Here is a 23,977-nt window from a genome sequence, read left to right on the forward strand (position 1 = left end):
AAGATCAAGGCATTTACCTAGGTAAAACCGTGTAATTAGTGGCTTGTGCGGAATATAGCTGAGTGGAGAGGTGGGATAGGCTACTCGGTGTGTAAGATTCTCACCAAACAGCAAGCCAAATCAAACCAGCGTAAGAAGTTTTAATTTTCTTGTGAAAGTGGAACACTTATCGCAGAAGTTAAGAGGTTTCTACAGGAGACACGGGGGATCAGCGCGCCCGTTCTCCCCAAGAACTATCCAGCGGGCTCGTCATCCCTAAGGCTACGAGGACCTTGCGGGATATTCGCTTCTGAATGTGAATTGCCTTGGATGGCTCTTTAATTATTGGTGTCTCGGATCTGTGTAATCAAATTGCTCATTGTGCCCATCAAACTCTATTCCCCCAATGTTTATAACGAGGCGCAGCCGATTTTGCTATCTGTCATCACGATTCAACTTGTTTATTCTCGACCTGCAAACCCCAACCTAGAGTAAGAACAACTAAAAAAGTGCGGGAAACATTAGACATGCTTGTTTTGCCCGGTAATGCCGCTCTCTCTGAGTTTAAAGCCAACGCGCTACTCGAGAACATCCGCGCATGTGTCCCTGAAGTGCGCGGAGTGGCGGCTCTCTACGTCCACTTTGTAATGACCAAAACTAATGACACCCTTTCCGCATCTGAAAATCGACTCCTCGACAACCTGTTATCGTATGGTTCCGTTTTGCAGTCCCATCATTCTTCCTTAATTACGAAGCTGCAAGAAAGGCTCAAGCACAAAAGCTTCGATTCTCAGACCTTAATGGTAGTACCTCGATCGGGGACAATTTCGCCGTGGTCGTCGAAGGCGACGGACATTGCACAGATGTGTCAGCTTGACCGGGCGGTAGAACGCGTAGAACGTGGTATAGCGTACCTATTTGATGTTGAGGGTGACACGCTTACCGATGAGCAGCTTTCAAAATTCAGTCATTTTATCCATGATCGTATGACACAAGTAGTATTGCGTGGACTTCCAGAGCAGGAGGCCATGTTCTCTCATGGGTCGCCATCTCCGCTCGTGTATGTGAACTTGCTGGAGGAGAGGCAAAATGACACAACTTCCGCGAAACAACGCCTTATTGCCGCCAATAAGGAACTTGGGCTCGCTTTGGCCGACGACGAGATGGATTACCTTGTTGAAGCTTTTGTGAACACTCTTGGCCGCAACCCTACAGATGTTGAGCTCTTCATGTTTGCCCAAGTGAATTCCGAACATTGTAGGCACAAAATTTTCCGTGCCGATTGGACTATCAACGGAGAACGGAAGCCCCATTCGCTGTTTGACATGATCAGAAACACACATCAGAAGCACCCGGAGTACACTATCTCTGCCTATTCAGATAATGCGGCTGTGCTCGAAGGCTTTGAGGCAACAAGATTTGCCGCCGGCGAAGATAAAGAATATCGGCTAACTGACGAGTTGGTCCATTTCCTTGCAAAGGTAATATACGTTAAATTCAATCGGCAATACTCTCACTTCATGCCCTCTTCACCAACCTTATCAGGTTGAAACCCATAATCACCCAACAGCGGTCTCACCTTTCCCCGGTGCCTCTACTGGCTCTGGAGGCGAAATCCGTGATGAAGGTGCAGTAGGGCAGGGCTCCAAACCCAAAGCAGGTTTGACAGGTTTCACCGTCTCGAATCTGCTTATACCGGGCCATCAGCGCCCATGGGAAACTGACTTTGGAAAACCGGGTCACGTTGCCTCTGCACTCGACATTATGATTGAAGCTCCCTTGGGAGGCGCAGCCTTTAATAACGAATTTGGGCGACCGGCCATCTGTGGATACTTTCGTACATTTGCAGAAAAGGTGGCCACTGCATCAAAAGAAGAAGTTAGGGGATATCATAAGCCGATCATGATTGCCGGCGGTGTAGGCAACGTTCGTCCCGCTCACGTTTTCAAGAAACCAATCACCCCTGGCGCTCGCCTCGTAGTATTGGGCGGTCCTGCAATGTTGATTGGACTGGGGGGCGGTGCTGCGAGTTCCATGGCCTCTGGGCAAAGCTCTGCCGACTTGGACTTTGCATCGGTGCAGCGCGATAACCCGGAGATGCAGCGTCGTTGTCAACAGGTTATCGATGCTTGCACAAATCTAGGTGACAGAAACCCCCTCCTTTCAGTACATGATGTTGGCGCGGGTGGTCTCTCGAACGCTCTCCCAGAGTTGGTGCATGACAGTGGCCTCGGGGCACGCATTGAATTGCGTGAGGTGCCCAATGCGGATCCTCGGATGTCTCCCATGGAGATATGGTGCAATGAAGCACAGGAACGGTATGTCCTTGCGGTTGAGGAATCGCGATTAGAAGAGTTTGCAGAAATGTGTAAGAGGGAGCGGTGCATTTTTGCAGCTGTCGGTGTAGCAACGGAAGAGCAGCGTCTTGTCGTTACTGATCGTCTATTGAACACTACACCAATCGATCTCCCCATGGATGTACTTTTCGGCAAACCCCCCAAGATGTCACGAACAGATAAACTACTTGATGAAAAACCCTCTGCATTTGATTCATCACTGCGCTCGTATCTTCCCACTTTTGGAAACGAGAAAGATCGTATGATGGATGCCGTCAATCGTGTGCTGCGTCTGCCTGCTGTGGGATCCAAATCCTTCCTTATCACCATCGGCGATCGCACAGTCACTGGGCTTATCACAAGAGATCAAATGGTTGGACCTTGGCAGGTCCCCGTGGCTGATGTCGCGGTAACCGCCACATCATATGGCGTCCAGACTGGTGAGGCCATGGCTATGGGAGAACGCCCGCCAATTGCTTTAATTTCTCCTGCAGCTTCTGCCCGTATGGCTGTCGCCGAATGCGTGATGAATTTAGCCGCAGCAAGAGTGGAAGCATTGGATCGGGTGCGTCTCTCAGCGAATTGGATGTCCGCTGCAAACCATCCTGGCGAAGGAGCTGCTCTGTATGAGGCTGTACAAGCAATTGGTATGGAGCTCTGCCCATCTCTGGGAATTTCGATCCCTGTAGGAAAGGATTCGATGTCGATGAAGATGCGGTGGAAAGACCATAATCAAACCGAACAAGAGGTGACTGCTCCTCTCTCACTTATCATTACCGGATACGCACCTGTGTTGGATACCAAGCTCACGTGGACCCCTCAACTGAGAAGAGAGACCGGTTCAAAGCTCATCTTTTTCGATCTGGCAAAAGGCCAACAGAGATTGGGCGGCTCTGCGCTTGCACAAGTGTATAAGCAGGTGGGTGCTGAATGCCCGGATGTGGAGGATCCCAAACTACTTGTTGGCTTTTTCACCGCTGTGCAGGCCATTCGTCAAGAGAAAGAGGAAATCATCCTCGCCTACCATGATAGATCTGATGGCGGCTTGTTCACCACCGTTGCTGAAATGTCCTTTGCTGGCCGTATTGGAGTTAATCTTGATCTGAGCTCGATTGTGAAGGACAGCATATATGCTGCGTTGTTTAATGAGGAACTCGGTGCAGTGGTCCAAGTACGTGCCGATAAGCTCGAGAAGCTTCGCAGTGTGTTCCAAAACTGCGGGTTCCCATCCGAGTTCATCCACGACATAGGCACCGTGGGATCGGATGAGGCGTTTTCGATACGTATAGGTGCCGATAACGAGTCAGTGTTCACAAGCACCCGCTCCGACCTTCAGCGCTCCTGGGCGGAAACTTCATACTTGATGCAATCCCTACGTGATAACTCGGCTTGTGCTCAAGAAGAGTATGATGGAATTTTAGACTCCGACGCCCCCGGGATCACATATCAACTTTCCTACACTCCCGTACCCACCCCAGAGCGCTTGCTTTCTCAACCGAGACCACGCGTGGCAATCTTGCGTGAGCAAGGTGTCAATGGCCAGATAGAAATGGCCTTCGCATTCCACAAAGCTGGATTTGCCTCCGTCGATGTACACATGTCTGATCTCATCAACGGCAGCGTTACCCTTAAAGACTTCCATGGTTTGGCCGCTTGCGGTGGCTTTTCTTACGGAGACGTATTGGGTGCCGCATCAGGATGGGCTAAATCGGCTCTTCTTAGTGAACGTGCAAGGGGAGAGTTCCGTGATTTCTTTGCTAGAAAGGATACATTCGGATTGGGTGTGTGCAATGGCTGCCAGTTCTTGTCCCAGATGAGAGAAGTTATCCCCGGCACCGAAGCCTGGCCTTACTTCCGCCGCAATCGGAGCGAACAATACGAGTCTCGTGTTTGCATGGTCGCCATTGACAAGCCCAAGGGTGGTGTAACCTCCATCTTTTTCCAAGGAATGGAGGGCTCCAAACTTCCCATCGCGGTCGCGCATGGTGAAGGAAGGGCTGAGTTTGTCAGTGGAGACAGCCAAATTCGGGAGTGCACCGACTCTGGTCTCGTCGCCCTGCAGTATGTTGACGGTCGCGGAGAAGCCACAGAACGGTATCCTATGAATCCCAATGGCTCTCCTCTTGGCATCACGGGCGTTCAAACTCCAGATGGTCGCGTTTTGGCCATGATGCCCCATCCGGAAAGAGTGGCCGGTCTACCTCAAACAAATTCGTATCTGCCTCAAGACTATTACGAGCGGTATGGAGAAATTGCCCCTTGGTTCCAGATGTTTGTGAATGCAAGGATGTGGGTTGAACAGGTGCTCGCAAAATAATAGATCTTTGATTTTTCTAATACTTGTCACTCCTATGCTATGTTGCAATAATAAGTATTATATTTGATATGTATGAGAAAATCCCAAACAATTTATAAAAAAGAGTATATATTTTATTATGAAAGATATCGATGCTATGAATAACAAAGGAGCGACAGAGTGAGAAAAGCAGCTCACCTCAAAATCCACTTGCATAAATTTAATGAATGGTTTATATGGTTGGGCATATTCTATAAATATGAGTTGGAAGAAGAAATAAAAATATCGGGAAGAAGCTGGAATGATTTTGCGGAAACAAAAAAAAAACAAGATAAATATACAAAATATCTGTCAATTGAAATACTCAATTAGATTAATTCAAGGTGATTGGGACGTCAGCGCGGACATTGCCATGTCAAGACCCCATGAGCACCGTTCGAGAGCATTTTTGGACTCTTCTCTTCCAAATCCATGTCCCTCTAACCAGTGCACCTTAGCCTCGCGAACTTTCTGGTCCAACAGTGTACACCAAGCGGCCTCAACCTCCATTTTCACCTCGCTTCTCTTCTTTGGCACGACCCGCTTAATGGTTATTGTGAACCCCGCTCCAATAGGCCGATGATCAGAAATACGGCACTCAAAACGTCGGTAAAAGTGCTGCTGTATGTGTTTTCCGCGATAGAGGATTCGATCGCACCAAGCAGGAACTCTCCTTTTTTCGGAGGTATCATATTGATCGTAGCCAGGGTCGTACTTGTAAGTGGGTGCAAAGTCAATTGGACCCTCCGAGAATGCTCGCAACCTGAACAGGGGATTCCGCATTCTTTCCTTCACAAGTTGATCGTGCTCTAACAGCGAGACAAAGTCCCCCTCCATTATCTTTGAAATCACGGCTTCTCTCTTCATGTCGATTCGATAATTAAGATCTCCGCTTAAAAAGCAGATTTCGTGATCGAGTACCATGGAACCATCGCCACCTCCCACAAATACATTCTCAAACTCACCCCCGCTGTGGCATGGTCGAGGGTCGAGGTCAGCTGTTTCAAGGATGGTTGTAGAATCGTTGTTGCGCTCACGAGTGTGGCTCTGTCCCGCAGCAAGATGGCAATTGACAAAGCAAATCGAAGTATCCTCGATTACCATCCTTACGATAATACCACCCTATTTCCAAATAACATGTCAGACTCAACGTAAACTATTTTATAGGTTGAAATTCCTTTTTACCTTGTTTCCATGATATCCTTTAAGCCCCGTCTTAACAAGAGTTAAGCCTTTGTCCCGAAGGTGTGGTAGCTCAGTGTCTCTGATAAAAATACAACTGAACAATCCCATCAAATCCGCTGATTTAATGAGCGTATAAGATTCTCCGGGGAAATAATCTCGCAGAGCTCGTACAAGTCGGTCATGCCAGAGGCGACAACGATGCGTCATCTCTTCCTCCTGTTGGGTGTTATTCTTCTTCTTTCCGGCCAAAAACACCTCTAAAATTATAGAGTGTATTTAAATATTCAATATGAGCATGAATTTGAAGGGAGAAGAGAAAAAGCCCCCACTTACTCGCATTATTCTTTTTACTCTCCAAGTTCACAATTTCTTGAAAACCAATCGAGATAATATCAGGTGTTTCTAGAGGAGTGAGCCATTGTTTTAAAAAGTTGAAATCAGAAGAAGTTGCTTCTAAATCATAAGGTTTGCACGCATCAACATTCCAAGAGCATAACAACACTCGGAGATCTCGATATGAACAGTAGTCGGATTCGCGTAGGCGCATTTGTGCATCTGATACAGATAATTTTAAAGCTTTAAACCATAAGTGAGAACGCCAATATATATTGATAGATTACCTCTCCAATCAAGGCCCATCAGGCCATCCCACATTTTAATGTTTCCTTGGTCGCTCATGCTTGCAACTTGAAGCCGATGCTCAGTTTGAAAACGGTCTGATTTTAACAAGCTAGAGTAATCCAATTGTAGAGTCTGTACTGTTGAGCTGTGCGCCTTCCAATCTTTGACTACTAGCCAAGGTGCCTTATTCATATCGTATACGTATATTTTTCCCGTGTTGAACCCTGCCCATAAATAATCACCAACACCCAGCAGGCAGGAAATCCCGTATATCGATATAGGAACAATAGCATTTTTCACACAAGAACGCGCATCCCACACCGACACTTTGCCGTCGTCATGACCGATGTATACGTTCGAGCCCAGGCACGTCATCGTAGTGATATTACCAATCCCCATACTAAGTTGTATAGGTCGAATCACCATTGATCCCGTCTGAACCGGATCAAACACTTCAAGTGTTCGACCGCTTGCAGTCCATAGATGATCTCCGGCAACGAGTGCAACATTCTGCTTCAAAGCAACACGAAATTGTCGACCAGTCCGCTCTAGAGATACATATCCAGCCTCTTTATCCGACCAGACCTGCAACACTCCATTATCATCCAATGTCCAAAGCTGCGAGTTTTGATATCTCAGTATATGATTCACAGCTTTGCTGTGGGCCGTAGACCTACTCTCCACAATCGTTCCCGAATGACAATCCATAGCGATCAACCCACCATCACTCATTCCGCACCATACATATCTTCCTTCTTCCTCTGGGTTACGTGCAGGTCGGAATCCCAGTGATGTGACAAATTTATCATTTTTATATGTGTGCACATGGATATTTTCGCCCGTATTCAAATCCCACACACGAATGGAATGTGTTCCTGTAACGACAAAACTGCCTGCAACAGCCAGGGACCGCGAGTTGGCTCGACTTTGAACCTCAAGTCGCTTGTGAGGAGAGAAGTCAGGCGGATTGCGATTGGAAGCAGTGACATCCGGAAAAGTTTCAGCCATCAATGTAAAAGATCCGGATTCCGCGTTGGAAGACGAGGAGAAAGTAGCAGTACTTCGAATCGAAGTTGAGCGCGCTAAACTTCCGCTTCTTGCAAGCGGGCGTGGTGGCAGTGGAGGTTCTGAAAGATCTGTACCTGAAGGTAAAATAGATGGCAATTCTGGTCGGATCGAGTCCGACGGCTTTTTCACGGTAGTTGCTACAGCCTTTACTCGATCAATTGCTGCACCAGTTGGTCTTGGAGGCAGACGTGGAGGTGGAGTTGCACCAGTAGCCGATGGTTCCGGTAACGTGTTGGGACGTGGAGGTAAAGATGGGGGTGGCACTGTATGGATATTTCGTGTAGCGAGAGTGTTCATCTCGGACTCGTTGACGGACATTGCACGGCCTAATACCGTTGGTTCATAGACCTCATCTTCGTCCTCATCCCCATCCTCATCCGAGCTATCAAGTTGCTTTTCCTTACTCCTCTCGAGTTCGTCGTCTTCAATAAAAGGGTTCTTCGGGTAAGTCTGATAAGCCTGCTCCGGAGATTCAGATAAAGCTGCTCTATGGTTAGCCATTGACTCTCCTTTATTCGTATCCATACTCGATGTAGAATATTGGTGGTTATGTTCTCTCTCCTTTAAATCGCTCGATTTTGCAGCCTCCAGTTGCGACATATTAAAAATGGCCAGTTTTTCCTTAAAAGACAAGCTGTCTGCAGGTTCAATCACAGGGGAGGGTTGCGAAGATGAGGATAGACTTTGTGGAGAGACTAAACCGTGCTTATCTGAGAATGGATCTTGATCCTCATGGGAGTCATCAAATGGGTTGGCATTTTTTGGATTTGGAAAGGGTATTGGAAGTGTGCTCGAATTTCGCTCCGACGAAGTGTATTTGCCATTTGTCTTCATCACTGGTGACGATGCAGATGAAATCGGAGTAGGAGCCTGTGTGGGTATTACTGATCGATTATTATTAGATGAAATCCCTGCTGGTTTTGGAGCTAGTGGAGGAGGTGCTGGTTTTCCTGCTGCAGATTTCGGGGGAGAATAAGCGAGTAAAACCGGGTGTGGTGGTGGTTTCAAACTGGCAGCATTATCGAGTTGAGAGGCTATTGCCGAAACTCTCCTCCCCACCTTTATAGATATTGGGGTAGTCGATGTGGATATAGAACTTGACTTTTGTTCCCCTCCATCCGACGTGATAGTAGCTTTACGCTCTAAGCTAGCAATTAAATCACGTAGAGCAGGACGTTGTGGTTCTTCTACATCAGCGTCCGATCTTCGACTCTTTTCCATATGTAGTTACGAAATGCATGTAATAAAATTAAAAAAAAAAAACGCAAAGACAAAGTGTTCTCTTAGAAAGAAATGGTTGAAACGTCATCTGGGACTGCTCTTAAATCCTATTTTCCCTAAATAGCTTCGACCAGCTTTCTTTCGAAATTTCTATTTATATATCAGAATGTTCGTTTCTTGGTCCAAGTTGACGCTTCGAGTGTTTATATATTCTTACTATCTGTATTAATGAGATATGTATGTCAAAATATGTCTTCCTGAATACTTTCATGCAGGTGTCAATTGACCAATATTGTTTGGATTTCAAAGTAATATGAAATTCTATCAAAACACTTTATTTCGTATAAAATTATTCTATAGCATATTTAATAAGCAGTCATAGTTTTTGTATGAAATTCATTAACAAATATACTCTTAGCATTTGGGAAACATTGACATTTAATCTTTATGCTTCCTAAAGACAATAACAAACCTATATAGGTGCGAGAATGCGCGCTTGGATGCAAGTTTACTACCATTCGACTTGACGACCGATACATATGTTACTGTTCACTGTTGAAGGAACAGAAAATTGGCATTGTTCTAATGAAAAGATCACATCCACTCAAGTGTATACATGCAGATATACCAGTGCTTTGTCGGGTATTCAAATAAAGCTGATAATTAAAATAGAGGTGTAATGGATATAGAATGTAGCTATTCGACAGTTCGTTCTCTAGGAGGTTGTAGTTCTAAAATGCGTAACAGTCGCAAGCAGTTGAAATAAAGATTATTGGGACTCTCTCCAAATTTTCATTTTTTCGGTAACTAGAACAATGTGGTTCAATTCTTACACCATTTGCGGGACGGTTGAATTAATTTTCCATACTAGTTATTACGTGAAGCGATTGCGTGAATTAATCATCGCCTAGTGAACATATATGGCAATCTCTATTTACTCGGATAATTAGTGCTCCTTGGATGTGCATATTAGAGTTGACTATTCACAAAGGCAGAAACGGAATCATCGGGAGATTGCATCCGTTGAATTTCGGAGTATGGGAAAACTAGTTGATAATTAAAGTTGGATGATATAACTTTTGAAATGGAATTCTACAATATAAATAAGGATAGTGGAGGGCCTATTTCACACTCTTTATCCAGCAAAACAAGCACCAAAAGCAAACCATTTTACAAACATGTCTCAGAACCAAGGCCTAGTCTTCTATACCACAAACGAATGTCCATTCTGGCAACGCGCGGCTATCGCAATGAAGGAACTTGGCGTCGTCCCGGATGAAGTAATCATCATCGATCTTGCCAATAAGCCCGAATGGTATGGAGTCTTGTACAGAGCAGTGATTGAAGAAGACACTAATCAATGTTGTTTTCGAATTTCAAATCCTCTAGGTATTATAAAATCCACCCCGAAGGAAGAGTACCAGCCCTCAAGGTGGGCGATAAAGTGCTCATCGAGTCGCTTGTTATCTTGGAATATTTGTTGGAAAAGTACGGAAAGGGAAAGAGGTAAGAGCAGGAAGCGAAGGGTATGTTCGCATAGAGTTTATATTTATCTTGCCTTCATTTTCCTCCCTCCCATAGCCCTCAGGTCCAAGACCACCTCATCCGTGCTGAGTCCCGATTGTTCGTGAGCCTTTTTGAGACGGTGTTCCCTAAATTCTTCCAGATATTTTCCGTCGGCCCAGAGGCTCATGAAGATTTCCTCAAAGGATTACGCGAACTCAACAAATTCCTAGTGAAACAATCCGAGGGGCCATTCTTCCTGGGAGAGGAATTCACTTACGCAGATATCGCAGTTGCCCCGTTCTTTGCACGGTTTCCCATGATTCAAGAATTTGGTCTAGAGATTCCAGAGACAAAAGAATATGAACGTGTTAACGCGTATGGACGAGCGTTGCGATCGCGTCCGAGTGTCTTAGCGACTAACCCAGATTGGAAACAATTGCGGAAGCATGTCGACCGTTACAGGAAGAAATAAGGACTAAGTAGACCGCAAGGGGTATACAGAGAAGCAGAAATGGGTGTGAAGCCTCTAGTGCATAATTGAAGTAATTGTGCTATTATGTGAAACAATAAAACTGAAAGTTGGAATTATACATGGTTCGTTATGTGCAAAAAAAGTTTGAACACGTATTCTATAATTTATTACCAACGGGTCAACTCTTTCTTATGCACAAAGCTACTATTCAATAAAATTGACATTACAGTGATATAATCTCGGATCTGTATATTTCCCCTTCTATGTCTTTCTCTTTTTGGCTTTGAATACATTCACATTCAGAGATTCTGAAACCTCTCCAAGCCAGAACATTGTAGTGTTAAGTCTGCTGTATTAGTGCACTACTAATATTAATACAAATCAAAAGGGCAATCGGGATATTGGATAACTAGAAAGAGATTTGCCAATGAAATATAGATTAGCAATAAGGACAAAGAAAATGAATATTATCTAAACTTGCAAAATTTATGAGACACTAACTAATTAACATCAGATCAGGAAGTATATACTGTAGGAAGGAAAGGAGATGAAAATAAATTAGTGTCGAACGGATCACCTAAAATTTGAGAGGAAAGCTTAGGATTATATGGAATTATATGGAAAAATGTGATAAATTAATTATATGATAAGTGACAAAAACCGCGCAATAACTAGTTTAAATATCTTATGTGAATCTGCTACTACCTCAAGGTTGACATGACCAAACACTTGTAAGCATAATTCTAAGCGATTTTTCTAGTTTTTGTTCTCTCTTTGCAACTTGCAACTAAAATTGCCCTCTATTGATAATATAAATAGTCACATTCTAATATTTTCATTCAAATTGTCTCCGACAACCTTAATAATGAGTCGCTAGTTTACTCATAAGCATCTTCAAAAATATGCTACTACGGAATCTCCATATTCGCCCTTCTTTAACATGTTGTCAAAGATACCAATGCTCACGCTATTTTGGATCAACACCTACAATATGTTCAGAGAATAAACACGAAGACCTTGATAAGAAGGTTATTTCTACAGAAAAAATAGGTGAAGGCGAGGTAGCCGCGTCCATGCCGCAAGAATTTCATGGGAGAGATAAATCTGTTGAACAAAAGTTGCTTGGCAAAGTATTTTTCTGCATTTCTTCACTCGCTTTCCAAAACTAAATAGAATTTTTAATGACCTCCAGGGAAGTAATTTTGTTGACTTCACCCGAATAATTGTCCAAGGAGGCAAAGGTGGCGACGGAGCTGTAGCCTTTAATCGAGAAATATTTAAACCCAAAGGCCCGCCCTCAGGTGGGAATGGTGGTCGTGGTGGGAATGTTATATTCATCGCTACATCAAATGAGAGTAGCTTAGGATCTATCCCTAAACTATGTGTCGCGGGGCGAGGCGGTAACGGGGGAGGGAAATGGATGAGTGGGAAATTGGGCGAGGACTTGGTGGTTAAAGTGCCTCTTGGGACGGTAGTGAAGGAGATTGATCTGCCAACCAACGAGCTAGAGAAGAATCGAGATGAATTGAGCGAAGAGGAGAAGGAGAGTGAGCTGGAATTGGAGCGAGAAAGACGGTGGGTACACTACCCTCGCTTCGAGGAGCAAAACGTTGCTGGTAGCTATTTTCGAGAAGCTGAAGCACGTATCCAGCGCGATCTTCGGCGTAGCATGAAGCACGAAAATAAATATCACAAAAGGATAGATTTAGACTTGACGGAAGAAGGGGAATATATTGTAGCTCGAGGTGGGGAGGGTGGATATGGCAACCCTCACTTCCTTACCAACGAGAACCGTTCTCCAAAATTCGCCACACGTGGACAGGATGGACAGAGGCGACTTTTAGAGCTTGAGTTGCGCACTATTGCCGATGCGGGTCTGGTTGGCCTCCCAAATGCGGGCAAATCCTCCCTTCTGCGAGCTGTTTCAAACGCGATGCCCCGCGTGGCCTCGTATCCTTTCACCACACTAAACCCATATCTTGGCACCATTGACTTCCCTGACCGGCGCCGCATAACCCTCGCAGATATCCCAGGACTAATCCGAGGCGCGCACAGAAATATCGGACTTGGTCACGCATTTCTACGACATATCGAACGCAACAAAGTATTGGTATATGTGATAGATGTTGCACAGGCGGAACCCTGGCGGGACTGGTGCGTCTTAAGAGAAGAGCTGGAGCTATATTCGCCTGGGCTAACTCAGCGACCCAGTTTGATCGTTGCAAATAAGGCGGATGTACTGCCAGTGGCAAAAGAGTCTCTTCCTCGACTAAGAGAGTGGATTGAGAGATGGGGAAATGAAGAGGCTAACCGAGAATTGCCGGAAATTGTGCCAGTGTCAGCAAAATATAGATCTAATGTGAAGAAGTTGCTTGAGGCTCTTAGAAGGAAGGTAGAGCTGGTGGAGGAGCAGGAGAGAAAAGTCAATAACTCATCAAAAATGGAGTTGTAAATAGTAAAATTGGATATGACTTGTTGTATTAGGGGATGTTTAAATATAAGTTATCCTGACGGACAAGAAATTGTTTAGACGTGGCCAATTCGATGAAAGCCAAAACATTTTTTCCCTCTCTCTTATAAAAAAAAAACTGCAAAACAAACAAATTGAAATATTGGTAAATGCGTTAATATACACAAAATTAATGAAGGCAACACGTATATAAAAAATAAATTACTACAAATACTTCCTTAATGTCCAAATTCATTTAAATAAAGATCTACGAATAATAATGGGGAAACATTCCTCGTTGTGCATCGGTCCCAACCCCCATCATCTCTGGGCTGACTTCTGAAGGCTGGGTGTATTTCTGTGGGTTTACAAATCCAGTAACATTCGATACAGGCATTTCGCCGTGTATCGGTCTCCCATAATCGACTGACAGAGAGGAGGCGGGATCAGAAACAGAAGTCGGCACAGGCATATTAAAAGACCGCTTTCCTACTGACATTTCATATCCGGGGGCATGTTGGGCTTCGCTGCTAAACACAAAAGAGCCTTCGGGCGCTCGATTTTGGGCGGGCTTGTTCTCTTGTAGAAATGGAAATCGTCCAGATAACTGGGATATAAAGGAGTCAAAGGTCTGGTTTAAATTTTGCGATTGGGAGAGTTCAAAGGCATGCTCGGGGAGGTTGTAATACTCGGCACTGTATTCGGCGTATTTGTTATTTGGTGAAATCCCGCTACCTACTTTAGGAGGCTCATACACAGGGGTTTCCAACATTTCGATCTCCGAATTGGGGGAGTCCTCTTCTCCGATCCTCAAGTCACTACTCAGCTCCAGGGCCTTTGCCTCCCATCTTGAATCTACGCCTTCTTCTGCGTCCATATACTTTCGATTCTTATTTACATCATCTGAGGCACTATCGTTGGAGGACCATCCAAGCTCATAATAACACTCCCATCCTGAAAGAGAGCATTTAGAGCACGGCATCTGTGCATCACATGGAAAATTATGCAGATAGCACAATTGACATGATACTCGTGGTCGTGACAGCGCAAGGGGGGCATTTGTATCCACTGCCAAATTTCGTTGTTCTTCCTCGGGCAGGCCCAAGATTTGCTCTCTAACACCCTCTCCGCCATGTGCTTCATCAATAACTGCAGTTGTTTGTGCGAAAGGAGGGGTTGGATTTGGTTTTGGCAGTGGAAATGCTTGAGGTTTCGCCAGGATGTTCTTTTGACGCGGCGGCCGCTGGGATTTTATCTTGCGTTGTTTTGGGGATGCAGCCGGAGGTTCAACTGCGCTTGCGGATTTCGGCGAAATATTGAAAGCCATGATCGTAGGCTCAGCTGTTTTCGAACTGTCAGTTTGCGGAGATTTGCGTTTAGGGTGAATAGCCGAGAGAGACTGAAATGAAATAAAAAAAAGAGTATTGGAATTAAAGAAGAACAGTAATGTAACTTTGACTACGGCTTTATAAATATCTAGTAATGAATGGAGTATAAGAATCACCTTTAAGAAAGTCTCGGCTGCTGTGATTGCTTTCTTCCCTTCCTCGGGAGAAACAAAATCTCTCTGCATTGAAAGTTGATGTAAAGTTTTTACCCCACGAACCAACAGCGTTTGAGCACGATCTATGATGTCACTGTTGTGTGCATTCATGCACAAAATCAGAGCCGAGCATCCCTGAATGCAGGAATATACAATTGCACCCTGGGTAATAATTATGTTGTCTGATGAGGTAGCAAGATAAGAAGTAATGCGCACAAGATTGTCTCCAATAGCAACCAGCTCAGGAATTGGCCTCCGCTTTTGTTTTTTAGCATTCCAAAACACAATACCAATTGAAGCAAGGTTGAAAAACATGTGGAGATCTAATACATATATTGAAATAAAGACATGTTAGCATGTTGAATTAGGTATAAAAGGAAAATGCGGGAAACAAAGTGCTAACTTACGACCAACAATGGTAGAAGAGGGTTCAGCCCCTTGTGGTAATGGGACACCAATATCGGTTGATAGTTTTAGTGAATCTGGCAATTCGGCGTTCCAGTTCTTTAACCTTTGCTCGACCTTGGATATTTTTTCGTCCACATCTTCGTCTGATGGCAATCGGCACATATGGTCAAGAATCTCTATAATCTTGGCCAAGTGGTATAAATTTTGCTCTGCTTGCTTTTCTTCCTCGAGGTACTCTAGCTCCCACTCCTCTCTCCTACAACTTTCATCCCAGATGGGTAGAGGAGTCGTAACTGAGTTTGAGTGGATCATGTATGGGCGATCGAGCGCAAGAGCAAAGAGTCGATCTAGGATAAAGCAGCTCCAAAAAACTCGTATTCTTATATCGCGCTCAACGCCCGGTTCAAGGTCTGCTTGGTATCTGTTTAACCTACAATCGAAACACATGCGACATGCCATTCCTACAAACATCCAGCTCAGAGATGAACGCCGGCGTTGATCAAGACTGGGATCTTCATAGAGTGACATAAGAAGGAGTGCCTGGATAGTGCTAACTCGGGGGACATCAAGAAAATCGGCAAGGATACGCCTCGCTTGTTCGAAATAGTCTATAGCTGGCCGATCACGTAACGGTTCTGGTGAATGCTTTGTTGCCAATGCGAGTACAATGCTTCTCAGTAGTGGAGATAGATTCTCTTTTTCTCGCATCTTCATCGTGTATTCTGCTCGGTGTAAAATAGGAATGTGATTTCTCTTGTTGAAAAACACTTGAACCAGTCGTTCCTCTACATGGTCAGGAGGCCATTCCAAGTTTCTAGCATCTATCCCGCGCAACGTAGAGTTAGAGATCGGGGGCTCAGGCTTGAACACAGGCTGGGACATTCGTTGCACAGCAAACTCGGTACCCTTGTCTGAAGGCTCACCCTCGCCTGTATGCACCGTTAGATTAGCAAGTGATTGTTGTAGAGCGCCAAGCATATCGATGTTATCAGAATTTTCCAATGATTGTTGTTTGTTCCCTTTGTTTGAATTAGTGCGAGAAGATGTTGGAAAAGGCGAAGGTAAGGATTGCAGTTGCACCTCAAAAAAAGAATCCGTGGTGCATGCTTCCGATCCCGGGGAATCAAGTTGGAATTCTATTAATTCACCCGAGCTCTCCCGCCCATAGTTGCAAGACTGAACACGGGCCTTGCATTGCATACAAGGAAAGAGCTAATAAACAGATAATGTAATTATGAATTAAGCAACGACGCTAAATTGATAGCCGCTAGTAGATGACTTACACCATCGCACTTTATCTTTTTCCGCCGGCAAGGCTGACACGCACGGCCCACCTTTAACCGTTTTGTGCGCGTTTCTTCGCTGGCCGCAAACATAAATAAATTAAATTAGATTGTGATGAGAGAAAGAGAATTAATTCTGTGATGGATATAGATATGGGTTGGATCAAGCTATTGAGACTAATTTAAGATAAGTAGATGTAAAATTAATAGAGAAATGAACTATTCAGCCATGCACAAAAATAACGGATTTTCTTCTCGAATAGCAGTTAAGAGCGGATCGATTAAACCCCAGAGCATGGATTAATAGAACATTACTGCGGAATGATTTTTAAGTTTCGATATTAGCAAAATATTAGCTTATTTATTTATTTCAATGGTAATATACACTTTATTTCTTCTTTTTCGGTGGTTTCAAGGGAATTGTTTTCAGCTCGCGGCCAGCCCTAATTCCAGGAAAAGATTTCAACATGTACTCATTTGGAATGGTAAATTATCCGCCTTACCGATAATGCTCTGTCCATGCAAGTATCCATCTAACAGGGGGAAAATTAGACAAAAAAAAAATGAAACAAAATGCGAATTGACATCAAAAACATGGCAGACTTACTTTCGTTGCTTTGGAGTCAGCCCCATTTCCTTCATTTCTAAACTAGTTGCGGTAAAGAGATGATTCCAATCCTATGGATGAATTAAATCATTAGTCTTCAACTTGTCGCTATTTCGCATGACATAAAAATAAACTTTACTTTAAACTTATCCGCGACACCCTCACAACCTCGCCCAATCTTTTGTAAGAAAGTGGTGGGATCGGACACGTCACCTGCTCAACGCACGAAGCTTGAATAATGTTTATCAAATCATGAAGTATAAACATTTGGCATTACCTCTGGGAGAGGGGACACTCTTATTAACAGCTGAATGGGACCAACGCTTTAGCAAGTTGAGGGATCTCGGCACTAATCGATTTACAACCAACATTTTATTTATAATAAAATATGGATCTAATATAATATATTATCTAGTCGAAATAAAAGAAGAGTATGTTTACAAGAATATATAATCTGCGCCACACGATGGTTCTCGTGAAATGGTAACTATCTAAAGAGGATTTAACCAAGTCTTCTTCGCCTGTTTCTTCTTCGTTTTCTTTTTTTTCTTTTTGTCCTTTTTTGCCATCTGAGAGTACATAAACTCAAGTGGGTTAGGGCCAAAACCTGCAAACGCAAACGGATAATATCCGCCCGGTAGCAGCGGTGGAAACGAAGGGGGATATGATGAAGGAAGCATTGTAGAAGGTATTGAGCTTGCTGTATTATTATCTCCCAACTTCAGACTATCTTTTCCTTTGGATGATGCAGATGCTGAAGATGGTGTATGAGTCTTCGATAAAAGATTAGCCTTGGAATATTCTTTAGACTGAAAAAAGCCTCGTTTTGCAAGTTGTGAATAACCTGGAGCGCATAAGGTGTCTAGAGGGAGCATAAGTTTGTCCGGATGGGTTTGCTTGAGATGTGCCTGGAGAGAGGTTGCAGTGGTGTAGTATTCTTTGCAGTAAGGGCAGGGAAGGGAAAGCGTTTCACCCATCTTTAATAGCAGTTATTTACGCGAAACATAAGGAGAGGGTTGGTGGCGAAAAGAAATAAAGATAACTAAAAATGTGGAGAGTTAAATCAGGAGAAAAATAAAAAGGTTAGCCGGATATTATTTTTGAAATACGTTGATTGTAAAAAAGCAAGAAAATCCCCGTGTACGAAATCAATTGTGTAATTTAGTGCCGTATATCATTTTGATTTTGTCCAAATAGTAGAAGGAAAAGTAATATGTAGCCAGTAATATCAATTGATCCATTCGAAAGCGATTTGAGAATATTCTTTAATATATCGATACAATTTTCATCATCTCATTTTTGCTTCTCGAAATGGCATTAAAGGCAGATTTTTTGTGCAATTTGATAATATGAAGCGATTTTAGCATGTACTTTTCATCAGAATATCGATACAATTTTCATCACTTCACTGATGTTTCTCGAAATGGCATTAAAGGCGGATTTGTATATATATTTCAATAATCTGAAGCAATTGTAAGGGACGACTATAAATGCATCATTTTTGTGACCTATAATTACTATACAATATAAAGGATTTATGCTTTAAGAGTCATTTTTAATGGTCCGGATTGGTAGTCGCAATATAACAAATTCTAGAGATAGATAAAATGACTGAAGCCAAAAGTGAGCTAAAGATTGTTGTAATAGTATTGTATAATCATGTCTGTTTGCAGTGCTTAGGTCATATTGGCTTGCTTAGAGAAAAAGAGCCATTGTGACTTTGCCGCTTAACCGTTTCACTGTGAGAAGCTCTTTATATTTATATTCGGAGGAGAAAATACCACTTAGAGACTCGGGCTTAAAAAAAGTACTAGGCGGAGTCCTTTTTAGAATATTTTAGAAAACTTGAACTTTAAAAATTCTCCCAGTTTGGAGAAAATGTATCATATCCCGAAATTGAACCTAAATAGGCTCGTTCTGTAAATTCTACGTCACGGGTTTCTCCGACTTTAACAGGTTGCACACTAGTATATGTGGGGAGATAATTGTTATAAAAACAGAATATATCAATTAATGGCTGAATTCAAGAGCTTGGCACAACAGATAAAAGAGAAAAGTCTGTATTTTCTTTGCAAACTTTGGTGCAATTAGTCCTATAGCCAAAAGTCCCTATGGATTCTCAAGCTCCACTTGCTGAAGGCCTTACCCCAGAGGAGAAGCACGTCATTGAGCTACAGACCGCAACTCCACCGGCACGCGTAGGCTTCTTGCGGCTATTCAGATTCGCTGCTCCCAGTGATACCGCTATGATGGGTGTCGGATTATTAGGTGCTGCAGTCGTGGGCGTTGCTATCCCTTTTCTATCGTAAGCTGATCGCAGTCTTTAGTCTAATTCTCCTTTACCAAACACGGTGCTAACATCCCCATATCTTGAAGTGTGGTGTATGGGGAGCTGGTCGATACTCTGACTGCATATGTGTTGGGTAGAATTGGACCGGAGGAGTTCAGCAATAAACAAACAGAGTATTGCCTCTTCTTTCTTTTTATTGCAATCGTTACCTTCATATGCTCTGTAACTATACTACTATACTTGTTCTTGGATCTGTTCATCCTTAACTTATCCTATTTTCTCATAATCCTCACAAGTACGCTTACATGTCCATGTGGGTCTATTCTGGAGAGCGCCAGGCACGACGCATCCGCGAGAAGTACCTGGAAGCAATCCTTCGCCAAAACATCGGGTATTTTGACAAGGTAGGCTACTAGCAGCCTAGGGTAGCTAGAGTGATTGCCGCTAATAGAATGCATTTCTATGAAAGATCGGGGCAGGAGAAGTTGCTTCTCGCATCACCAATGATACTCACCTTATTCAGAGCGGCATCTCTGAGCGTATTCCTATTGGATTTCGCGACATTTTCTCATTCTTTGCAGCCTTTGTGATAGCATTTTTTTCATCCTGGAAGCTTACGCTTGTCTGTTTGGCTGTGGTGCCTCCCCTTGCGATTGCAACTTGGCTGACGACCATGTTCTACGACTTATACGAGCGACGAATCATTGATTTAGTATCTCATGGGGCATCCATTGCAGAGGAAGCATTTGCGGCAATAAGAACTGTGCATGCATTCAATGCCCAGCGAAAAATAGAAGAACTATATAATAAGTCAGCGGAAAAAATTAATGAAGAAGGAAACAAGAAGATGCTCGTATTAGCGATTGGATTGGGAGCAATCTATTTCTTCATTTATTGCATTATTGTGCTTGCATTTTGGTTTGGTAAGTAGAGGTAACTAGTCGGCATTATTCTCTATCAATAATATTACTGTGACTTAGGGTCGAAGATGTATTTAAACGACGAAATCACTCCAGGCAAGATCACAAATGTCTTTTACTGTCTCATGGTCGGCTCATTATCTATCGGTAATATTATTTTGCTCCATGTCCCTGCACAGTTCCCATGATAACCAAAAACCTATTCACATAGCGGGTGTCGGTCCTGCTCTCCAAGCCATATCATCTGCCATCGCCGCAACGGTCAAAGTTTATGAGACCATCGATCGAACCTCCCCCATTGATAGCTCATCCAGCTCGGGTACCAAACTCCCTGCCCCCATCAAAGGTCGCATCCAGCTGCGGGATGTCTGCTTCCGCTACCCTTCTCGTCCCACTGTCCCCGTGCTTAAAAACCTGTCTTTGGATATCGAGCCAGGAACAACCGTGGCTCTTGTTGGTGCATCAGGTTGTGGAAAGTCGACCATCGTAGGGTTGGTGGAGAGGTTCTACGACCCTATTTCGGGTCAGGTATTGGTCGATGGGGTTGACGTGAAGGAGTTGCACCTGCAGTTCCTTCGCCAGCAAATGGCATTCGTCGGACAAGAGCCAAAGCTTTTCAACACCACGATTGCACAGAATGTCGCCTATGGCCTCATCGGGACTGAATGGGAGAATGCACCTAGGGAGAAGCAGCACGGTGTGATTGTCGAAGCCTGCCGCCTAGCGAATGCACACGATTTCATCATGAAGCTCCCATTGCAGTACGACACAGTGGTGGGTGATGGAGGATTCCTGCTCTCCGGTGGTCAGAAGCAACGAATCGCGATAGCAAGAGCCATTGTGCGACAACCCCGCATCCTGCTGCTGGATGAAGCGACGTCAGCTCTTGACACGCAGAGCGAAGGGATTGTTCAGCAGGCTCTCGATCGTGCAGCCAAAGGGAGGACCACCATAGTCATTGCGCATCGGCTCAGCACCATTCGGAATGCAGACAAGATCATTGTGATATCCAAAGGAGAAATCATCGAGACTGGAACACACGACGAGTTGCTGAAAAGAGAAAGAGGAATGTATGCTCTACTTGTTAAAGCACAAATGCTGAAAAAGAATATTGCCGACCCAAAGGACAGAGGGGAAGTAGATTGCTTTCCACCTGAAGATATTGACCCAAGTAAGCTGACTGAGGAGGCCATTACGAAAGAAGCGGTAGAAACAGGGGAAGACCCAGAAGCAATTCGTTTACGTCGGCTGGAAACGGGTACGTCGATGCGATCCGCAGCTTCACGCGGACCCGATTCCGTATACAGCATCCCGAAAGGCAACGATCTTGAAGAGGGGGAATCTTTTGGTCGGAAGAAATATTCATTATCCTATATAATTGGCAAGCTCTTCACGCTCTCGAAAAACGATTGGCACTTATTGGTAGTGGGTGCAACAGCTGCTGTACTTACAAGTCTCGCGGCTCCAGTTCTTGGCTTTTTAGAGGGAAGCATGCTTCAAGCTTTCACTCTTCCTCGTGATCAGATCTCGGATGTAAGTGGCCTGCCAATATAGATGCCATGAGATATGCCTTGACAATATTTCACATCATATTATAGAAAACCAACTATAACAGCCTCATATTTCTGGCTATTGCAATCGCCGAAGCTGTCTTTAATTTCCTTCACAACTACTTGCTTGGCCTATCGTCGGTACGTCTCACCAAAACTATCCGCATAAAGAGCTTTAGTACCGCAATGCAGCAAGAGGTGGGATGGTTCGATCGTGATGAAAATACACCAGGAGCATTGGCAAGCAAACTTTCAACCAATGCTACCTATGTGGAGGGAATGAGCGGGGCCACCCTAGGTAATATTTTGCAGTCAGTGGGTATTATCATTGCTGGGTTAGTCCTTGGGCTTATTGTTGGATGGAAAATGACGTAAGTTGTGTAGAGTTTTCGACGCCCCTCTAGCCTCTTAATCTAATATTGCTATATCATATGTATGTTTTAGACTTGTCTGCTTCACAGCTGTGCCTGTGATGCTATTCTCAGGGTATATGGAAACGGTAATGATGGAGGGATTTCAAGAGACAAATCGCCGATCCCATGAACAGAGTGCACAGCTAGCCTGCGAGGCTACTACCGCCATCAGAACCGTTGCCTCTCTGACGCGTGAGGCTCAGGTTCTGGAGCAGTATCACCAAGAGCTTGAAAAGCCTGTTCAAAAGTGCAAGAAGGTAGCGTTTGGATTTTCTCTCCTCTATGGATTTTCAGAGAGTGTGATATTCCTGGCAAATGCTTTGGCCTTTTACTATGGGGGTTTATTGATTAAGAGCGGCGAATATGATATCAAGGTAGCTTTGTTTATAGCTCATATCTTTGCCACAAGTTTTCTTATGCTCACTTGTAATTGCATCGTGGTAATTTAGCAAATTTTTACAGCGATTACATGTATCATTTTCGGAGCACAAAATGCTGGTCGCATCTTCTCATATTCGAAAAATATGTCTAGGGCAAAACATGCAATGGATGATATTATTGCATTACTTGAGCGCCGTCCACTCATTGATACCACTTCATCCGAAGGCCTTCCTATCCATCTCTCCACGGGTGAGGTGCGCATCTCCAACGTGCACTTCCGTTACCCTACACGGCACCACATCCCGGTGCTGAAGGGTTTGAGCTTGAAGGTTAACCCCGGTCAATTTGCTGCCTTTGTCGGCCCATCCGGATGTGGAAAATCAACCATCATTGGGTTGTTGGAGCGATTTTATGACGTGCAATCCGGAACTGTATGTCTGGAAGGAGTCAATGTCTCGCAAGCAAACGTCTCCAACCTCCGAGCGGGAATTGCTATTGTCTCGCAAGAGCCCATTCTGTTTGACATGAGCATCAAAGAGAACATTCTGCTCGGAGCAACGGGTGAGCCCACACAGAGGGAGATCGAGGATGCTTGCCGACAAGCAAACATCCACGACTTCATCATGTCCTTGCCGGACGGCTATCAAACTCGGGTTGGTGCGCGGGGAACGCAGCTCTCGGGGGGTCAGAAGCAGCGGGTTGCAATAGCTCGGGCACTCATTCGGCAGCCGAAGCTGCTTCTCCTCGATGAAGCAACAAGTGCGCTGGACTCTGAGAGCGAGAAGGTTGTCCAGGCTGCTCTGGATGCGGCGTCACAGGGGAGGACCACCATCTCGATAGCCCATAGGCTCTCGACAATCCAGGATGCGGATGTGATCTTTGTCATCAAGAATGGGGTCATTGTGGAGCAAGGCACACACCAGGAGCTGATTGAGAGGAAAGGGCTGTACAGCTTGATGGTACAAGAGCAAGATATAGACAAGTCAGGATAGGATCTATTATGATTCTAGCCTAGTATCCCGACAGAGAATATTATTCTGCCTATTTATCCTAGCGTAGAACCTTCTACCGTTTATACTAAACAATTTAAAATGCTTCTTAATTTTAGATATTAGACTTAATTACCAATGTTTCTTTTGTGTTGTTAATCCATTTCTCTTTACCTCTCTATACTTTCTCGGCTCTGCTTTGCATCTAATGGTCAATCTAATTTATTCCCTTCATCTCAAATTCCTTGAAAGAGCGCTGACTACGCAGCTGACTCTATCCCGTTTATTTCTCTTCTCACTCTAGACATGTTGGAGGAATTTATTGGATATAGTTTGCCATAGGGCGTTTATAAATAAATAGAGGAAGGATTAGTGTAACTACAAGATGATGGTTTGCATTACAAATAAAGCAGAGTATAAA

At 44.2% G+C, this 23,977-nt stretch overlaps 7 protein-coding genes across 7 annotated transcripts; 4 read left to right on the forward strand and 3 right to left on the reverse strand.

The window, feature by feature from the left end:
- Nucleotides 1-506: 506 nt before the first annotated feature.
- On the forward strand, nucleotides 507-4,632 carry VTP21DRAFT_7899 (uncharacterized protein; the record flags this gene model as incomplete). The annotated part of the gene is made up of 2 exons (XM_069398690.1): nucleotides 507-1,460; nucleotides 1,525-4,632. The coding sequence occupies 2 exons, from the start codon at nucleotides 507-509 to the stop codon at nucleotides 4,630-4,632; spliced, it is 4,062 nt and encodes a 1,353-aa protein (XP_069246081.1).
- Nucleotides 4,633-4,989: 357 nt separating this feature from the next.
- On the reverse strand, nucleotides 4,990-8,745 carry VTP21DRAFT_7900 (uncharacterized protein; the record flags this gene model as incomplete). The annotated part of the gene is made up of 4 exons (XM_069398693.1): nucleotides 4,990-5,772; nucleotides 5,836-6,092; nucleotides 6,169-6,390; nucleotides 6,456-8,745. 4 exons carry the CDS (start codon nucleotides 8,743-8,745, stop codon nucleotides 4,990-4,992), a joined length of 3,552 nt encoding a protein of 1,183 aa, XP_069246082.1.
- A 1,178-nt stretch (nucleotides 8,746-9,923) lies between these two features.
- Nucleotides 9,924-10,723, forward strand: VTP21DRAFT_7901 (uncharacterized protein; the record flags this gene model as incomplete). The annotated part of the gene is made up of 3 exons (XM_069398694.1): nucleotides 9,924-10,060; nucleotides 10,135-10,251; nucleotides 10,327-10,723. The coding sequence occupies 3 exons, from the start codon at nucleotides 9,924-9,926 to the stop codon at nucleotides 10,721-10,723; spliced, it is 651 nt and encodes a 216-aa protein (XP_069246083.1).
- Nucleotides 10,724-11,796: 1,073 nt separating this feature from the next.
- VTP21DRAFT_7902 (uncharacterized protein) lies at nucleotides 11,797-13,175 on the forward strand (the record flags this gene model as incomplete). The annotated part of the gene is made up of 2 exons (XM_069398695.1): nucleotides 11,797-11,853; nucleotides 11,916-13,175. The coding sequence occupies 2 exons, from the start codon at nucleotides 11,797-11,799 to the stop codon at nucleotides 13,173-13,175; spliced, it is 1,317 nt and encodes a 438-aa protein (XP_069246084.1).
- A 265-nt stretch (nucleotides 13,176-13,440) lies between these two features.
- On the reverse strand, nucleotides 13,441-16,499 carry VTP21DRAFT_7903 (uncharacterized protein; the record flags this gene model as incomplete). The annotated part of the gene is made up of 4 exons (XM_069398696.1): nucleotides 13,441-14,571; nucleotides 14,677-15,038; nucleotides 15,123-16,335; nucleotides 16,407-16,499. 4 exons carry the CDS (start codon nucleotides 16,497-16,499, stop codon nucleotides 13,441-13,443), a joined length of 2,799 nt encoding a protein of 932 aa, XP_069246085.1.
- Nucleotides 16,500-16,794: 295 nt separating this feature from the next.
- On the reverse strand, nucleotides 16,795-17,384 carry VTP21DRAFT_7904 (mitochondrial 37S ribosomal protein mS41; the record flags this gene model as incomplete). The annotated part of the gene is made up of 5 exons (XM_069398697.1): nucleotides 16,795-16,849; nucleotides 16,910-16,939; nucleotides 17,014-17,084; nucleotides 17,153-17,226; nucleotides 17,291-17,384. The coding sequence occupies 5 exons, from the start codon at nucleotides 17,382-17,384 to the stop codon at nucleotides 16,795-16,797; spliced, it is 324 nt and encodes a 107-aa protein (XP_069246086.1).
- Nucleotides 17,385-19,124: 1,740 nt separating this feature from the next.
- On the forward strand, nucleotides 19,125-23,559 carry VTP21DRAFT_7905 (uncharacterized protein; the record flags this gene model as incomplete). Its single annotated transcript, XM_069398698.1, has 9 exons — nucleotides 19,125-19,318; nucleotides 19,390-19,525; nucleotides 19,600-19,707; nucleotides 19,773-20,226; nucleotides 20,284-20,370; nucleotides 20,435-21,756; nucleotides 21,822-22,144; nucleotides 22,218-22,560; nucleotides 22,636-23,559. The coding sequence occupies 9 exons, from the start codon at nucleotides 19,125-19,127 to the stop codon at nucleotides 23,557-23,559; spliced, it is 3,891 nt and encodes a 1,296-aa protein (XP_069246087.1).
- Nucleotides 23,560-23,977: the final 418 nt, after the last annotated feature.

Source organism: Calcarisporiella thermophila (genome assembly GCF_041956535.1).
Source record: "Calcarisporiella thermophila strain CBS 279.70 unplaced genomic scaffold VTP21scaffold_34, whole genome shotgun sequence".
NCBI lineage: Eukaryota > Fungi > Calcarisporiellomycota > Calcarisporiellomycetes > Calcarisporiellales > Calcarisporiellaceae > Calcarisporiella > Calcarisporiella thermophila.